The sequence below is a fragment of the Copadichromis virginalis genome, linkage group LG10 (genome assembly GCF_057382275.1).
Source record: "Copadichromis virginalis isolate Kocher_CV1m ecotype Utaka linkage group LG10, C_Virginalis_male_GT1.1, whole genome shotgun sequence".
Lineage (NCBI taxonomy): Eukaryota > Metazoa > Chordata > Actinopteri > Cichliformes > Cichlidae > Copadichromis > Copadichromis virginalis.
Genome location: NC_140627.1, coordinates 1,834,289 through 1,853,117, shown reverse-complemented (window position 1 = coordinate 1,853,117; position 18,829 = coordinate 1,834,289). Strand labels below are relative to the sequence as shown.

The following is an 18,829-nucleotide window of genomic DNA, read 5'->3' as shown; positions in this document are numbered from 1 at the left end:
TATCCCATTTGCTTTTCTCTGCCAAGACCCACATTTGCCCCGTTCGTCCTCCTCCCCGTCGCCTGTCCCTTCCCTCCAGCGCCAAGTAGCTCTTAAACAGACATCTGGTTTGCTTCAAGTGTTTTTAACGACCTCGTGCTCATCATGCAATGCCCGCTGCAATACACTTCAGACAGACAGACACAATAACTTTCTGCTCAAAATCTACCAGTCCGCCTCTCTAAACCAAAAGACACAATCACATTTAAAAACAAAAAAAGGAAGGAAGGAAACTAAACTTCCAACACTTGAAGTAACTTAACATCCATCCACTTCACAGCGTGCAAAGGTCACAGTCAAGGTGACGAGCTGCAGAACACACTGAACTGTTCCAGCAAACACCAGATGGAACAAGCAATAATATTTTCTCACTTAACTGACAAATCACTATTTATAAAAATATTCCTTTACATTTATTTAACCGATTTGCTCGTTTTCACGTCAGCCCAATAGTCTCAAACACATCAGCTTCACTTTAGAGGACACAAAGTATCAAATCCTCCCATCTGAAAAATGTTTGGCATCTTTGACTGGAAATGACTCTGAAAATAAATAAAAATATTCGAAATATTTCCCAAACCATGATAAATGTGCACTTGTCCAAAATTCCAGCTTTCTGGCAGATCAACGAGCACACATGTGGTGCGTGGTGGGCGGTGGTCAGCACATGGGGGTGAAAGATGAGTGGCCTCATTTAAACAAAGATTTATGGGCTCAGCTGATGGTTAGGACACTTTCATGTCTCTGCCTCCTGTGCAGCAGACCCAGATGAGTTGACCTTTATAAAAGCTCTTAGGCAGAAGCACAGCAGCTCATCAGTATCAGGCAAACTCACATCTACTTCTATAGAAAAGAAACACAAGCTGACTGAAAAAAGCTGGAACACAAGGGCCGAACCGCTCGGTGCAAAGTTTTCTGCCCCACGAGCCAAACTGTCCGAGGCCCATTAACATCTACACACTTGAAGATTCTCCATCGCTCTTAGGCTGACGTAGGAGATTAAAAGTCTGTTTTGTTGTTTTGTCTTAATGTTGCTATGCTAGCAATCCATTTATATCGAGTCGCTCAGATATAAAAAGCACTAAAAATGTTAGTTCAGCTCAGTGTAACCTGCCAGAGACTGTCAAGGCTTTTGGAAAGAGCTTTAACTGTTGCAGAGGAAACATAAATTAATGACAAGCAGAAACTCGGCCATCACAGATGATGAGGCGTGTCCTCTGTGTTTACAAAAACAGAGAAGGGCATTGTGAGTTGAAGCAAACGTTCGGCCAGCTTTAAAGGTTAAATATGAACATTTCACATTCTTTGCTGTTAAACTGCACCTGACTTGACTGAGATCAGTCTCATGTGACTGATACAATTTAAACATAGTGAAAAGTTTTAAGTTCATCCTCTGTCCCTACAGAGAGCGCGCTTCTATTTAACCTACCAATTATAACTGCAGGGTGAAAAAAATTTTTTTAAAAAGAGTGAGGCCTGGCCCATTTTTCTCCTTACTATGATGCAACGAGAGTAACCGGTGAAGTAGCGGTAAACCAAAAAGCACCAAAATGTGCTGCACATTAGACAATCTCAAAGGTATTTATATATGTTACAGGCCCCTCTCCCACCCACACATATGTTCAACTGTGTATATAAGCAATTAGGGCAGCAATCAGTCATTAAACAGCAAGATTAATGGCTTGTGATCAACTGTGCTCAGGGGTATTCTAACCAAGTCTGGCCAAAAGGTTCTCTCCTCTCTTTCCACTTTCTCCCTCTATTCATCCTTATCTGCAAGGAAAGAGAGAACCAGCAGTGCTCTGTAAAGTCTCCATTACTAATTAATGAATATTTCTTGAACAGAGAGGGAAAAGAGGGATTGAGAGAGAAGAGAGGGAAGAGTGCACCCATGGGCCAGAGCTGCATGCATGGCCGAGTCCCTGTGCCGTGCCAGCCAAAGGAGATCCATCAGAGAGAGCGGCCGAGGGAGATGGAGCAGGAGGAAAAGAGGAAAGCGGAGGGTGGTTCACAGGCAGGAGATTAGCCCTGGAAAATTGATCCCCAAGCACAAAAAGCCGTCGGCCTCTTCCACTTTTTTCTCCATAAGACCTGCTCTGGGTTTATCTATTCATCAATCTCTGCATTACACACTCGAGTGTAGAACCACCTTTAAAGGAAGAGGGGACCAAAAAGCCCAAATTAGGGTTAACCAAGTGTAACTAATAATCTCCACTATACATCCCCAGCGTATAGCTCAACAAATCTACCGCATGTGTGGGCAGAAGTGTTTGGTAGCAATCAAGAAGTATTTCCATTAAACATCCTTTATAGCATCATTAGATACAAAATGCAACTTTTAAAGTATCTGTAGGACATTAACTTTCAATCACACAACCCAAAAAAAGGAAAAAGAAACAATGTTTCCTTTCTAAATTGTACGCCAACCACACTCCACTTCAAAGCTTCGTGGACTCTTTGTTCATGTTTACAGCTAAAGCTTGGAGATTTCAAAATTCAGTCTGACTTTCACGGGCTGTCCGCCTCAATAATTTTTGGAAATTCTAAAAGAGTGAGTGGCGTTTCTCCTTTCTGAATCCTTGCCTGGGGCATCCACTGGGCTACAGCATTTACAATTGGCCTTACATCATCGTGGGACTGAATCTGCATCACAAGTCGTGTTGCGTGTCATCACCTCTGTCACTATCCAAGTGAGAATCTTAGTCCACAGAGTCAGACGTTCACATAACGGATGGCTCGTCATTTTTGTGCCAGGACTATGACTGCTATGTACGCATATGATCCTAGACCGACGCAAGTCTCAACCACGTCTTTCAAACCAGGCAACCGCAAGGAAAAAATGATGAGGGACTGAGCTTAATGTAACGGAAATTTACTCAATCTAATAAAAGCGTTGCTTTTATAAACACATCTGTCTAATTCAGATTGCAAAAAGTCACTTATAGGCTACCACATGCAACGCATCAGCATGCTACACACAGAATAAATCAGCTCACAGAGCAATTTCAAAAGGGTAAGCCCTGCTTTAAACCAATCACAAGTCAGTAACCAACAGCATCTGTTTGGACTCATTTGTAATTTAATCTCAAAGAAAATCACTTTAGATTACAAAGTCTTATGGTGATATGTCATGTATGAAACATCCCACATTTACCTTTGTAAAAAATGTAAAAAAAAAAATGACCCTAATTAATGGCTTACAAAAAATTAACAGCAGAGGCAACCTTTAAACTCGCAATGGGGAGTTTAAAGAATCAATGGTACTTAAATAATGAGGGAGTGTACCGTAATTGTCGGGCTATAAGCCGCTACTTTTTGCACAAGCTTTGAACCCTGCGGCTTTTAGTCAGGTGCGGTTTTTCTCTGGATTGTCCGTGATTTTTGTCATATCGTAAGACGATTTGTTTTGTTTGTGCCGCTGTTGTACGGCACTACGTTGCCTGGCGGAAGGGCATGTGATCAGACACACAGTATCGGGGTTCAAGAGTGGTATGTTGGTCACATGTCCATCCGCCAGGCAACATAGTGCCGTACAAGCAGCTCGAAAAACAAACTTCAAAGTAGCGTTCAGCGGGAGGCGTGGATGACGAGTGGCGCTAAACTTGCGAAAAGCAAGTTATGCTCAACTCCACCGGTGGATTCTGACAGCGTGGAAAAGTGTGAAAACATCCACGATCACCAACGGATTTCGAAGGGCTGGACTGTTGCATGATGGAGAGGAGGACACCGCCACGGCCCTTCTGAGGGTGTTCGACTCTGACACTGACAACGAGGATTTGTTTGGTTTTGAAAGTGACGAAGAAGAGAAGCTGAGGGTGGATGACGAAGCCATCCTGAGCCTGTTTGTATCCGACACTGGAGAAGAGGACTTTGGTGGTTTTAGTGCGCAGGAAGAAAAGAAAGATGGTGAATGACTGACTTTTCTTCTTGTTAAAGCCGTGTCGCTGAACCTGAGCCTAAAAGGTAGGCCGAATCTATTTTTCTGGTTTGCTGCAGGTTATTGTTATGTACTACATTTGTTACTCATTTATGAAGCACAGTACATGTTTCGTACTTGTAATTACCGCTACTTGTACATATACCTAAAAAGTTATGCAAATATGTACCCATAACTTGTTTTTCAAAATATTAATAAAAGGGGTGTGTCTCCAAACAGCCATCTGTTTCCTGACAATTCGCTTTGTGCATATTCTCTTACATAGAGCTGGGCGATAGAACGATAACGATATGTATCGCGATATAACTTTTACTCGATAGAGAAATTAAGCTATCGCGATAGACCTCGCCGCTCTTGTCCTCTTAAAATAAAATAAAAAATAAAAAGAACAGCCAATCCAAACTAAGTAGCGCAGAGCCGAACCAATCACAGCCGCAGCGTCACGTCGCGTGACTTGTTACGTACAGCACAAGTGCCAAGCCGCACGTGTGTTTGTTTGGGAAGCAGCCAGCGGGTAATGGAGGAAATGAGTGTGCCGACTAGAAAAATCAACCGAGCGTGACCGAAGAGAAAACAGATGATGGTTCCAACGCCGGAGAGATTGTCGAACGGAAGAGCCATAGAAGCTCCATAGTGTGACGGTATTTCGGCTATTTCAAGTCTGACAAAAAACAGAGTAGCGTGCACTGTAAATTGTGCCGAAAGCAAGTCTGGAAATACAATAAACTGGTGCATGCGTCACACTGTGCGCCACGTTATTGTTTCGGTGAAATGAATTTCTACAATACTGTTAATTCTACTCTCTGCAGTGTTTACATGCTTACATATACACACAGTTACTGTCCCTCCACACATACGACTCGGTTCTGCTTCTATGCCCCAGCTTTGTTTACTTTTTCCCACCGAGGCTTCTAGACTTCTGATTGGCCAACATTTCTGCACGGTTAGGAATCTAGCGCCACCTGCTGCTTTGGCATGTTCATAGCAGCGTTTTCCTTCATTTCTGCCTTTATGTGTGGACGGGATTATTTTTAAAACGAAAACGGAAAATCTCCGTTTTCAAAAACACCCGTGTACGTGTGGACGTAGCCTCAGTCTCTGACTGGAAGCGCTAATTCGTCATTCGGCTTTTGTCAGACTAAAGTAACTGTTAAAACTGTTTGAAAAGCTCAGCTATACAACAAGGAGAGATTGAGAATTTCCTTTTAGTTCTCAGTTTATTTGATATTGACAAAAGTTAGTCAGTTTTGTCTGTTCTTCTGTAAAACAAACTAAGATTTATTTTTAGAATTAATATTTTGTTTCTAAGTGGAATTGACAATTTAGTCTGTTTCGTTTGTTCTATTTTGAAACTTAAACGCTTTAGCGGCTGCCTTTTGTGTAGTTTGCAATATTTGCCTTTATTTATCTGAAAAAGTCTCATGTTCCTTAAGTACATCTACCCTGTTGAACTTATTATGGGAAATAAATATTTAAATAAAAACAAGCTGCTGATTATTTCACATTTTACTTGTGAGCAACGGCACATTTAAATCTTACAAATATAGTTATTTGGCTTATATCGTGATAGATATCGTTATCGCCTGAAATGAAAAAAACATATCGTGATATGAAAAAATCTCATATCGCCCAGCTCTACTCTTACATATGATAAGTCAACATTGAACCACCTGCGGCTTTTGGTCAGGTGCGGCTAATGTATGTACAAAACAGGATTTTCCCCTGATTTTAGCTTGTGCGGCTAATATTCAGGTGCGCTTTGTAGTCTGGGAAATACAGTAATTCAAACACTTAATATTTGAATTTTGTGAATATTGTCAACATGCATCTGTATTCTGCAGGACGTGCTTCAAACAGAGCACCTGTCACAGATCTGAGGGCAGTTCAATAAATACGCAGTCGAGAGATCTTCACAGGGGGGGTGGGGTTAGGCCGACCTGTGAGAAAGTGAAACTTTCAGCTAACAGACCCTCACCGACTACTGAAATATGCCCTTTGGAACTGGAGATTCTGCCCTGAGGTGCAAAGCAGGCTTGTTTTGATTTCATCCTTGATTCAAACACAGACAAAAGTCATCAGACGACAACAACAAAAGAAAATTCTCCAAAAGTTTGGCAAAGCTACAAACACATTACAGCGTAACAGCAAAAAAAGCTAAACAACTGTTAGATGATCAGTGCAAAAACAAGCCCACAGAGTGCTGCTAAATTGCACTTTTCTTCCCTCCATCACTGAACACGTCTCAGTGTGTTCATCATCAAACTGACGGAGGAGGTGGGCATTGTAAACGCAACCTCCCCGCCCCCATCGTCTCTCCTCTCTTCAAGGATCTAACCCAGCACCCAGTAATGAATAGATGTGGGGCCACCAATGACCGAAGCAGAGAGGGGCCGCTGATAATCCGTTCTGGACAGCAGAAACAGATCATTTCAATTTGAAATCTGTCGACTCAGAGGCAGACATTAGCTATTATAATACAGCAACACTGAAGTTAAACTGAACTATTCAGTTATTCTTTAAAAAAAAAATCTTCAGAATTTTTGTCTATTTTTTTCAGCTTAAACGTAACATGGAAATGTAAAAATGTAAAAATCTGATATGTGAGTGCAGCTCCACCAACTCTACGGTCACGTTCAGCTGGGGGAACACTGAACTTGGAATCACCCCAGAGAAACGTGGTGTCAGGCTGCTGGCAGCAGAAGCCTCGGCGGGACTTAGTTTGCAGAGAAAAAGGACCTGAGCGAGCTAGTGGAGACTGAGGACAAATGTGCAATGGAGCAATTACCCTCACAGACAGACATCCACTCCCTAATTTCTATGCAAAACAGGAAAAAGAAGAAAGATCAGTGGGTCTTTGAGAGGAGGAAAAGGCAGGCATTTATCTTTCGCTCTGGTTGCCCCTGGTCAGGAGACTCCACCAGCTTTTGAGGGGGAGACGACGATGAAGAGAGCACTGCATTTGCATAAGAATACATGCCTATACTAACCCAGTTGGGGCGGGGGGGGGGGGGGGGGGGGGCGTTTAATTCAGCAATGGCATTCACTTGTTGGGAATAATTTCTGTGCATGGCCAGGGGAAGATTAGAATTAGTTTTCTCGTTGTGTAAGTGCAAGCAACGCGGGTTGTCCAACAGTGTGGAAAAGGGGCTTGGTGGTTTGTTCCCCTTACATTCCTTCAATGGTGATTAAGAGTCTGACGTTAAAAGATCCCTTAAGTTTTCCGCCCTTCACTACTCCCATCTCTCTGGCTCGCTCCTTCTCCCCTCATCTCCCTGGAGAGAAGGGATTACTGGCACACTGGTATACAGAAATGGCACTTGCTCAAAATTAAAAGACTTTCACAGGCTGCTAATCTAATGAGGGTGGAAAGGAGGGTGTGGGGGAATGAGCAAGCGCCATTTCAGCTGCTGAAATGAAAGGACAAGAGCGGATTTTCATGTTTACCGCCAACATTGCACTAAAGACAAAAAAAAAATAGAGGCTGGGAAAAAAAACAAAAAGAAAATAAAGCTTTTTCAAATTCCCAAGATGCCAGGAACCAAAGAAAAGAGAACGACAACAGAGAGTTTGAGGCGCTTAAAAGGCGACAACAGTTGTGACATTCCGGTTGGATGCACAGGTTGGTTCACACCTCAACAGGGAGGGTACCCCGAAGAGTCCATAAACACAAGCAAGTGTTCATTCAGCACCCTGCTTCCTCTGGGACACCCGCCCAGAGACCCACACTCAGCTCGAGCTGGTGTCCTGGTGTTCAGGATGATCACTTTCTACTTTATTAACATTCAATTGACTTTCTGTTGCGAGCTGAAATGAATAAAACCTCTAATCTGGGAACTGAGAAGTTTTCCTGCGCAGCAATTTATGTAACCGTGCGCTGGGCTGAAGACGGGAGCGTACAATCCCGTCGGTTCTTTATGATACGTCAGTACAGGAACGCAGAGATATACAGGTGGGTTATAAAACGCTGCAACAAGATGCTGCAACAGTTTGGAAAGATGTGGCTTTAGAAATTTGGGGTTGACTTGTTGAATTTGCAACCCCAAAGAAAACTTCTGACAAAGTGTTTCATTTGAAGCAATCCATTTGCCTCGAAGTGACATCATTCTCAGTTTAAGTGCATTCCCATAGTAAAAGTCGGGAAAGCGAGGAAAACTGACATTGCTCCTCAGAAGGGTGAAGCCATTCATGCTGGCAGTACAACACTCCTGCAGCACGTTGATGGAGAGAGGCTGGTTAGTGCTCTGTGTGTCTTAATTAACCAGTCAGACATAAACGGCAGTAATGCTACAGATTTTACAATTTCACTAATGTTTACATGCACTGCTGCCATCTTGGACTCTTAAGTCAGGGTTCATGCGGCTTCTCTGACTTTCCCGTTAGGAAGTACGACTTGATCGGGTGTTCCTGTTGTAAATTCTGACCGAAAACTCGGAGATTCCGATTTCCGACTTCAAACGGAATTAGCCTCTGGTTTCCACTTATACCAGTGGCAATGAGGTGCTTTTGTCTGAGTGGCAACAGTTGTTGTTCAGGAGAATACTGCTGCGAGCGCTCACACGCTCAGCACTGGCATTAATGGTACAGAGCTGTCACAGCCCCACGAAAAGACCCAAAGACAAGGACGGTGCAAAAAGCCTCTGACTGTCCGTGTCAAGATTAGTCCCAAGAGGAAAAGGCACAATGGAGGTTAATTAAAAATTCAAATAACACCACACCTCAAAGACGAGCTGCCGAGACTACTGCAAAAACATGATTCATCCTTTTGGTGTTAAAATACCTGGAAGGAAAAATACCAGTCCAGGTTTTCTAGACAATATCTGATTACCTAATATCCATCTCCTGAAACACTAAATATGTTTAATCTGCCCAAAGCCAGAACACAGCAGTGACCCCAGCAGCCTACATCAGAAGACCTGAGCCAAACACTTTGGGTTACTACCAGGACCTGTTAAGAGTTAAATGTGCTGCCCATTGCAGCCTTCAGCTCCCATTTTGAGGCTACTTCAGGCACAATGTCCCATAATAAGGGGGGGGGGTCGGTCACAGGCAGGCTGTATTTAGCTCAGACTCCAAACTGCAATCTACATGGCAGAGAGCATGCATAAAGATGGCCTTTTCCCATCTTCCACCAGTAATTGTACTATTACTAAAAAAAAGTTAAATAAGAAGCAGAGCAGGGTCAGGGGTGGGGGTGCATGTGCCTCATTTCTGCATGGCTGCCCCTGCTCTGCTTCTTATACCTTCTTCCTTTTTTGTTAACCCTGTGCAAAACGGTGACATGTGACTTCCAACTTGCTTGTTCGAGCCAAAAGGCAAGCTGCTGATTCCTTAGCCGCAGCCTAGGACCACTCAGACATGTTAACCCTGTTTTAAACACACAAGTAATAATAACACAGCATGATGCCCAGTGTCTCCAGGGAGAGGGAGTTAGCCCTGCAGATGTTGGCACTACCAGTCTGGCTGGCTGGCTGGGTTATCAGTCAGAGAAGGGCAAAGGGTGGGGGCACTACGGAGGTGTTGGATTACACAGATAGCGACACTTGCTTGAGGCTCGCACTTTCAGCGTACCTCCCCTGTGCCTACCTGACAATCAAGCGGTGACATCTGTATCATTTTTCATTGTACAACCAATAACGTTTCTTGATAGGGGGATGCATGTTCAAGTGCTTCTGTTACACAAGCTGCGAGTCCTCGACACTTTCTGCTATCTTTTACAGCCATTACTCATTTAGCTATGCAACCTTGGTTCAGTCTGACAGAGGCAGCAGAAGTAGAATTTCATATTCCTACAATGGCTTTTTGACTTGAGTCATTTCTCTGACAAAATAAAAGAACATTCCACTTGTACTCAATCATCATCTAAAAGAAAAAAACCAAACAACTTGCCACACTATCTGTTCATCTTTCTGCAGTAGTGTAAATGAACTGCTCTTAAACTGTGAGGGGCATCTCTTTATCAAACAGCCCTGCTCCTCTGAACTCTGGTACTAATCTGGCTATTATCCTATAACTGACTCCGACCTTCATAGAGAGAGGAAGCTGCAGAAATGCAATGCACCTAAACAGTAAATGTAACATGCATTGCTTATTTATTCTAATTAATGGCACTTCTGTGTATGCAAAAGAGTTCCCACCTGCAAGCTCATTGTGGATGAGATCAGCAAAGTTTGGGTCGTCACCCCACCAGAAGAGCCAAAGCTCCCTCCGACCCTGCTGCTGGCATCTCCTCCACACGCTTAGTATATCAGCCTTCAGGCAGCGACTGAAGCTGCATAGGATGGGGTCCTCCTCCGTCACCGGGAAGAGGATTGGTGCAGAGGTGGGACCCTGCCACACAAACCTCTTCCATTTGATCCCTGTCAAGTCAGCCTGCAAGACAGGAGAGAGAGAGGGGGGGGGAGAAACTGTTAGTGTGCAGAGTCGCTGCTTTGGGACCCACTCAGCACCTCTGAGGAAACATGTGGTGAGCAGAGTGTTAAGAGTAAGTATTAATCCTCTTTTATGGGGGTTTTCACCCCCTAACTATCCTGACAACACCCCATGCTGTCGAGACTGTGAGGGAGAAAACATTTCGCTACAGACGCAAACGAGAAACAGCCGCAAACAAAGTGGGACATTCGACTGTTTCTGTAAAAGATCTTGTACTTAATGTTTCAGCTGCGATCATGAAAGACATGTTGGAAACACTCACAGGAAAAAACTAATGCTGGTAAATGTGGTCTCACCAGCTTAATCCTCATTATTGGAGAGTACTGTGTGTGTGTGGGGGGGGGGGGGGGGGGTTTCTATAAACACTGTCTGGCTTTTATAAAGAGAACAAAACACACAGGAAAAAGCCTCATAGGCAGTAAATCACTGGTGGGGTTATTAAGTGTTAAAACAGGAACATTACGCTCTGCTGCTGGCTGGCACTGCAGCTTATCACCCAAGCGCTGACTGACTACCCATGTCTACCTAAACACATGCACACGTGCTAACTACCATAAAAAAATACACATACACACAATGCCTTAGGGGCACATCATTTTAAGTAATCTTCGACAACACAGACTGTTCATCTTCCCACCATTTAGTTTCATTTCGTTCTGGCCGAGTTGGCAAGCTGTCTGTCTGTATATTCAACCAATTAAGCCATTACAGTTCAAGGGACGTCCTAATTCAAGTGCAAAGGCGCTGAGCCAGAGCAAGTGATTACCAGCGGTTGTGGTCAAGCAGTGGTGTTAGCGTTATGGTGTTAGCTGGGACAGGGAGGCATTGTGTTGTGTCAGCTGGGGCCGAGTTGGATCACAACAAGAAGTTAGGAGATCAAGACACCATGAATATTTCCACCCACAAGCAGAAAAAAAAACATCAGTTTAAGCATGAATCCTGTAAAGGCTCGCTATATGATACAACATGCAACAAACAGCCTGGCTGCTTGTTCAAATACAGACAAGCTCGACCACTAAACCGAGAGTCAAACACAAAAAAGCCCAAGGTTGCTTTATAGTCATGTGTATGATCAAAACACCATGGTCTCTGATGCACAACCAGACTCCTGGGGAATTCAAAGCAGCTGCACATGCTGAGGACAAACTCCAAGATTTAAGCAGCAGAAATGAGTCTGTGTACAACTGTGTGTAACAGAGCTGCAGCAGTTAGGCTGCTCCTTCCTGCTGGAGTGCGAGAAGCGCTTCTTTACACCTGCACCTCGCTCGGAAACATCTGTGCACACAATGCAAAGGGAGGGCGAAGACAACGGTTAACTGTGAAACCAGATCATAGGCAGTACAGTTAGGCAATTAGCAAGTGAACAGCCCTCATCAGCTTACTGACCATGGCCTGTCCCCCATGGCATTGTGCATTTCACCATATAAAAGGTTTTGGTCTTGAGTGCACTACAGATTTTATTACAGGCCTCTCACACTCATCCATATTGGTTTCACACATTTAGAAGTGATTATGTGCTGCACACAGTCTGCAAGTCGGTCGCAGTACATCAGCCGTTACTCAGACAAGTTTCTATACTGAATTAATGCCAATACAGTTTGTATAATTATCTTTTCCAGATACTTGCACCATCTGAAATATTTCCTGTGATATTTTTTTAAATAACTGTCGAGCCGTCTATGGAGAAACACTGAAAATACAACTGGAATAAGCATTACCTTGACATTTTGCTATTGCTGAGTTATCTTAAGCAAGCAAGCAATAAAAAGCCTTCCCTGAATTTACATAGTGGCTACAGGGCTCTTCTATCTGATCACTTCCTACTCTGTTCTTTCACATAAGTATTACATTCACAGGCAATTAAGCGGTTGTAATCTATAATAAAACAATAAAGATCATTAATATTTAGTCAATTAAGTGAAAATGTATTTCTGACAAGTTCCTTAAAAAAAGAGGCTTAACTATACCGTGTTGCACTTAAATGCATAAAAACTGATCAGCTGAGAAGATTAAACAGTTGGTTAACTCTCCACATCCAGTGTGGCTCTGAGATTTACCTACTAATGCCAAAGTCACTGCTAAAACACTGAGTAACGCTTCTGCTTGAATGAATGAAACAGAACATTTTCATCTTACTCTGCAGTTGCAGCCATCAGCTGTTTGTTACACACTTTCTTGTACTGCAGTTAATGTGCAGTATGCAATCAAATTACAACTTAGAATAATAAAACTTAAAAACACCACACACACAAATCGTTTCAGTGAAAAAGTAACTGCCTGCCTTTGTGCATGTTTTTGTTTTTTAAATCTGACACTTCCAAACCTTGATATGTGACTTTATGATTAACGGAAACTTTATCAAACTGCTACAGCCTCCTCTATTCTTTTATTTACTTTGCAATAAATGATCCCTGTTACACAATGCAACAACTTAACAGGGCTGTCAATGTTATCACAGCCTCATCCTTATCTAGAAGGTGAAAATATGGTGAATTGGTTCAACAGTGAAATGCTGTCAGTCAAAAACTACGGTGGCTGCTTGAATACAGGAGACTGAGTTTTATGAAGCTTGTGCACAGTGTAGGACAACTTATGCAACGCGTTAAGTGAACCCTTAGCAAATGGTTAACATTTCTGCTATGGCTTCATATCTGTCCGTGGACACATTTTCTTACACAAAAGAAATAAACGAAAAATTTTGACTTGAACCCTAACGTAACATCGACCGAGCTACTCGGGTAAATACTGTACCGACGAGTTCCTCTGGTCTATTCCACTGACAATAGGATTGCCAAGCAAAGACCACAAAAAGCAGCTCTATTTTATCGACACATCTGTACCCGCTAAGCTTACTGGGAAGAATTGGATGAGAAAATGTCTCAAGCCACTTAGTAATAAAAACCCGTCTCCTCCTGCAAGATGTCAAGCAGAATCTGCTTTGTTTAGACGGGAAGTAAGCCAAATATTTCTACTGCTGATTCATAACGGATGGACTCAATGAAGACGAATGAAAATGTGTTGATGTAAATTATAATTCTTCAAACACCACAACATCAAATGCTAAAAGTCCATCTTTGCATTTATAGATGATCAAATCGTCTCTGTGTGCATGTGATAAAGTTCTCGGCAGCACTGCCTGCCAGCGACGTTCTGTTGTTTGAGTTGCGCGCAACCTTTAAACAACATGTGAAAGGCTTTTATACAACCTGTTTCTTAAACAAGTAATCTCTCAGGGTGCACAGACGCACAGTTGGCTACATCAGTTAGGAATTACACTGGTGTTAAATTACATTTGCAACTCATGTAGTTCAAATGTAGACACCTTCAGTCAGCCTGCTTACAGTTTGTTTCCCTGCTTTGTTTTAGCTGTCATAACAGTCTTTAACCTGACACAAAACACATGTGACAGTGTACTAAATCAAACCACATATTTCCCTTTGTCCTTAGATTGTCCTGAGCTTTAAGAGGCAAGAGACTGAAGGCCGGACACATCAGTACTTTGCCTCCCATCAACAATATCCAACAGGCAGACTGCTCTATCAAGGATAAATGTGCCTTCTGCAATTGTTCTGTCTGTGCTTTCAAAATAAATTAGTTGCAGCTTGTGTGTGTGCGCAAAAAAAAGAACAGGGGATGCCAAGGATATCTGTATTTCCTTCCAACATTCATGCTGTCCCGGCTGTGTGCACGAGTGTGCCTTGAACATTTCAGGCACCCGTCTGTGTCTTAGTAAATGCTCAGGTATGTGAGCAGCAGCTTATACAGATGTCCCGGCAGCGTAAGCGATGTGGGTCACGAGAAGTTTTGTCTTTCATATGCCAAACCAGAAAAATCACACTGCTGCATTACGAGGGAAGCTAAGGCCAAAAAGCCAGTGGATACAGGCAGGAAGTTTGCCTGAGGTGATGCCTGCTCAGGGGAGGTTATGACCCCTGCTTTTGCCAGCTGCTCACCTTCCCTCCAGCAACTTAAGAGTTCTGGTTCTTGGTATGGGAACACTGTGTTCAAGCAGATGCCTTTCAAGATAAGAGACAAGCAACAGGTGAAGCTTCACTAATCATACCACATATGCTCCTTTTATAGCAAGTCCCTCTTCCTGCCTGTTGCCCCTCTCCCACCGTTAACTGTCAGGAAACAAACCTGAAACTACCAAGTGTGAGTTTGCATTTCGAGTTCAGGAGAATGCAAAAATTCAATCAGTTTCAACTGATGCACATCGCTGAAAGGAAGATCTCTGCCAAGTGGTTCTTTAGAGTTTACAGCCTTCTCCAGCTCATAAATGTATCGCAGGTCCAACTATAAATTTCACAACAAGGCAGCTGCAATTGTGTTTCATAGTGGAGGAACAGATAAATTTACCTTACACTCCGAGTTATTCCAAGTAAGCCCACTTTAAAAATGCCAAGAAGAAAAAAGAAAGAAAAAGCATGCAACAAGTAGTATCATACTCCAGAGGAGAGTATCCACGGAAAAATGAACGGGGGGGAGAGACTACCACAAAGTCTTCGCATTCTTTCACCATAAAACCACAAAGTGGAGTCTGTTCAGTAAGTGAGTCATAACAGCAGTGGTGTTATGCTTAGTCTCAGTGTGCAGGAAAATGTCAGCCAGACAGGCACAGCACCACAACTACCAGCCTCTATCTCGCCTGTATACTGTAGCCAACGCTGCCTTCAAGTGCTGTCGTAAACATTGTAATTATGAGTTCAGCACACACAATCGACCCAACAGAGCAGTACTGAGAGAGTGGGGATTTTCTGCAGCAAAACGTTACCTTTAGGGGGCGGACAGCTGTGTCAATTTGTGGTAAGAACAGTGTAATATTTCACTCAACTGTTATTATGCTAGATTCTGTGTCAGAATTACTTGTGATGCACTTGTAGTCTCACTTCTTGTTTGAGGTTTTCATGTAATAATAATATAATAACTAATAATAACATTAACAAACTGAGTCACAATCTATGCACTTTGCAGCCTTGCCACTGCACCACAGAGTGGTTTCTATGTCATTTAATCTATAAAAGAAGTCTCCTTTTTCTAAAGGGTGCATTTCAGCACTTGACAATCACATTAACAATTTCCTGCGGTTGGAGACGAGCACATTGTGCTCCTCGGCTAACCTACAAGTGAAACTGGAGTTAAGCCTGCTGACAAGCCAATTAACTGCAACAACAAACACATTCAGACCGTGTTCCTGATTATCCCAGAGACGCTCTGCTCAAGCAGCACCTTTACATTTGCTGCTGTGGCTAAGACTGTAGACCACACGACTGGCTCTTAGTGCACGGGATTTAAAAGAATACTGGGGAGCTTTGAGCTGCTAGAAGCATAACCACAACTATTTAGGGTGATGCCAACTAGCCACAACTGGCAAGATGCTGATGGTGGTGGTAGGTGTAGAACGTTAGGTGTAGCTGAGGTGTGTAGCTTCCCCGTGTGATGTAGTGCCCAGGGATGAATGCCACAGATTATATAATCAGCCTGGGGCCTGTGCCCTAGTTGGTGTGAATACTAGAAAATGAGGTCCAAGGAGATTAAACCCACCAATAAACAAGATGATGACATAATAGATAAGTGGTTGCAAACAGACAACTGCGGCGGTAATATCAGTAACATGCCTGTTAAAAGGAAAGAGCTTTCGAGACAAGACTTATTAAGGGGCGTGTTTCTATCGACAGGCTCTGCAAGTTGGGCAGCGACATTCTTTCATCCAGGAGTTGTCAGTGCCACACAAACACACACACGGGAAAGAAAATAGTATTCAAAGGCACCACAGCGTCAGACTCTGACTAAACGCCACAAACTGAAGTCCATGAAATGTTTGGTTTACGGGTCAACACTCGATAAAACACAGTGGAAATGCAATGAGAACGAGGCAGCAAGTTAATAATAAACAAGGCGCTGAGGCGAAAGGAGAGAAAGTGCTACAACTCCACTCAGGGCAGCACGGTCCTGCCTCTGGCAGTAAAATGCACAACATTTATTTCCGTGCTAACAAGACTATATGCTGCTCTGTATGTGTGTATGGGTCTTATGACATAAAGTAAATGAAGCTTTGCAAGCCACTGGCGTTAACCTCAAGTGTGTTGTTTGTGAACTGGGAAACGGAAATGTAATGGAAAGAAGATTATAATAGGCAAGCGGTCACACCTGGGGCCAAACTTACTAAAATAACAAGCGTACGCGGTAATATTAGCAAAGTGGGACACCTTGTTGTCCTAAAACGATGTCAGCTTCGACAGGGCCGTAAGCCTAGCTAAGCTGCTATCAACTGATGCCTCTGTGGCTAGCGTTAGCTTAGCCCCCGTTCAGCTAGTTAAAAATGGCTGCTTTCCTTTAGTTTTAAATCTCTTACCAGACAGAATAGATTGGAATGGCAATCCTCCAAGCTGGCCCCGTTTGGTACAAAACAAGAACTCATCCTTCTTCACTGCGAAATCCAACTCTCCATCATTTCACTTCCCGGGAAATTAAATAAAAAGAATTTGCGGATCGGTGTTTTCTAAGATGTACAGGCTTAATCAGCGAGAAATATTTTTTCTAACATTTGGCTGGAGGATAGTTAATTCAACAACCTTCCGATTACAGTTTCCTCCCACCGGGGATAAAAGCGGATAAAAAAGACAGCGTGGTCTTTAAGTCGACATGTCAAAAGCACACAGTAAAACCACGTTCAAGGAAGCGAAAAATGTTCATAAAACAAAAAGAAAAGGAGAGCAAAGAAGCAACTCTCCCCCTCCCCCTTAGCCCTAAAACGGTCTCCGCTTAAAAAAATAAAAACGTCCTGTCTCACTCCTCCATCGCAAAATTTAGCCTAAAATCGAAACACATCCTGTAGCAGCCTCTCGAATTCTGGCACCGGCCTATATTTTAACGATTATTTCGATCATTATTTCAGCCTCGGTTCCTGTTGGTTTCCATTTGAATTCATGGATTCCTTTCTTTAATGGCGGCCACAGGGACAACTCTGCCTTCCACAGCCTATTGGCTCATTCGTGGTCAAATCTTTGGCAAGTTAGCCGTCCACGTGCAGACACGCGTCAGACAGTAAGGTGCACTTCCGGAAAAATAAAAGCATGCAATTATTCCTCTTCACAATTGCAGTAATATCATAAACACGTGGTTATGAAAAAGATATTGAACACTATAATTATTGCATGTGGGATTTCTATTTATTCACTAAAATAATGCATTTGTTTGTTTTTTACATGCAACATGTCAAAAGAGAGCCTGCAAAATTTTTTTTACCGCTCATGGACGTCTTACTTTGAAAGTCCCGACAACGACTTTCGCTTTTAGTGCCGTTGATTTGACACTGTCGTGGTCATGAGGGCTGTAATAACACAAGACTGATAGGTATTGCCGCTGGGCCAGCGCAAGTGGCGCTACTGAGCAACAGATTTTGTTACTAATGATCAAACCCTATAAACTTGCTCACTTACACAGTGCACCACCTAGCGCATGTGATGTTGCACTTGCAATTGAAATGCACGACCAAAAAGAATTGATGCGAATTCTTTTTTTTACTTTATTCAAAGCAGTAGTTAAAAATTGTGTAGCTCAAGCGACGAAATGAAAGCAGTCAAATCTCATATTTATAAGGCGCTGCACTGCAGGAATGCAACACGTGAAAGAGATGTAAGAAGCAAAAGTTCAATTCATGAATAAATGAAATAGAAATCGTTGTTGATGCCGTTGCAATATAGCAGAGGATGTTCCACACAGTCTCCCTAAAGTGTGTCGTTAAGGATGCTGTTTGTTTATACAAATTCCCAATCAAAGAGAGAGTAAAGTTACACTGTAGGGTGTTTCATCAGATTTGAAATAAGAGAACCCGTAAGATCCAAGCAAATACATCGCTCACTATAAAAAGGCCACATCTCTACTCATCACACCATCTGACAGGGAGCCCTGGTAGGGTTCAGGGGGTGATATCTGAGATACGCACCAGTGCCAAAATACTGAACCGCAGTGTGGCTGTTAAATATTTACCTTCCAAATAAGAGTAAGAGTTGCATTTGAGTACCACCAACTACAGTACACAGAGCAGGGTAATTACTGTATGTTCTTTTCAAATTCTTCTCTGTAAGAAAAGCTTTAAAGAACTTCCACTTTAAATTGTCTGAAGTACAGAGTAATAGATTGACATCTAGATAGACTTCTAAATCCTGCACCTCTGATCTCATCCAGCCAGGATCCAAGTTGGTGCTGGGCCAAATTAAAAGGATTTCTATTAGTGCTGCAAACAGTATGCAAAATAAACCCAGTTAACTCATTTGTCCCTGTCTTCTGTGTATTGTAGTGTGCATCAAGCTTAAGGTTATCTGTTTTTAGAGAGCCTTTGTTTCTGCATCACTATGTATATGGTAGTTGTCATCTGCATCTCTACATAATTTTTTTAAACAATCAATTTTTAATAAATGT

At 42.7% G+C, this 18,829-nt stretch overlaps 1 protein-coding gene across 1 annotated transcript in view; it reads right to left on the bottom strand.

The window, feature by feature from the left end:
* med13a (mediator complex subunit 13a) overlaps positions 1-17,386 on the bottom strand; it is a 70,966-nt gene extending 53,580 nt beyond the window's left edge. Inside the window, exons 1-2 of the mRNA XM_085469425.1 lie at positions 16,761-17,386; positions 10,111-10,345 (exon numbers count right to left, since the gene is read on the bottom strand). Of these exons, the coding sequence (XP_085325551.1) occupies positions 10,111-10,345; positions 16,761-16,826 (301 nt within the window). The 5' untranslated portion in view covers positions 16,827-17,386. The remainder of the gene's footprint in view (positions 1-10,110; positions 10,346-16,760) is intronic.
* Positions 17,387-18,829: the final 1,443 nt, after the last annotated feature.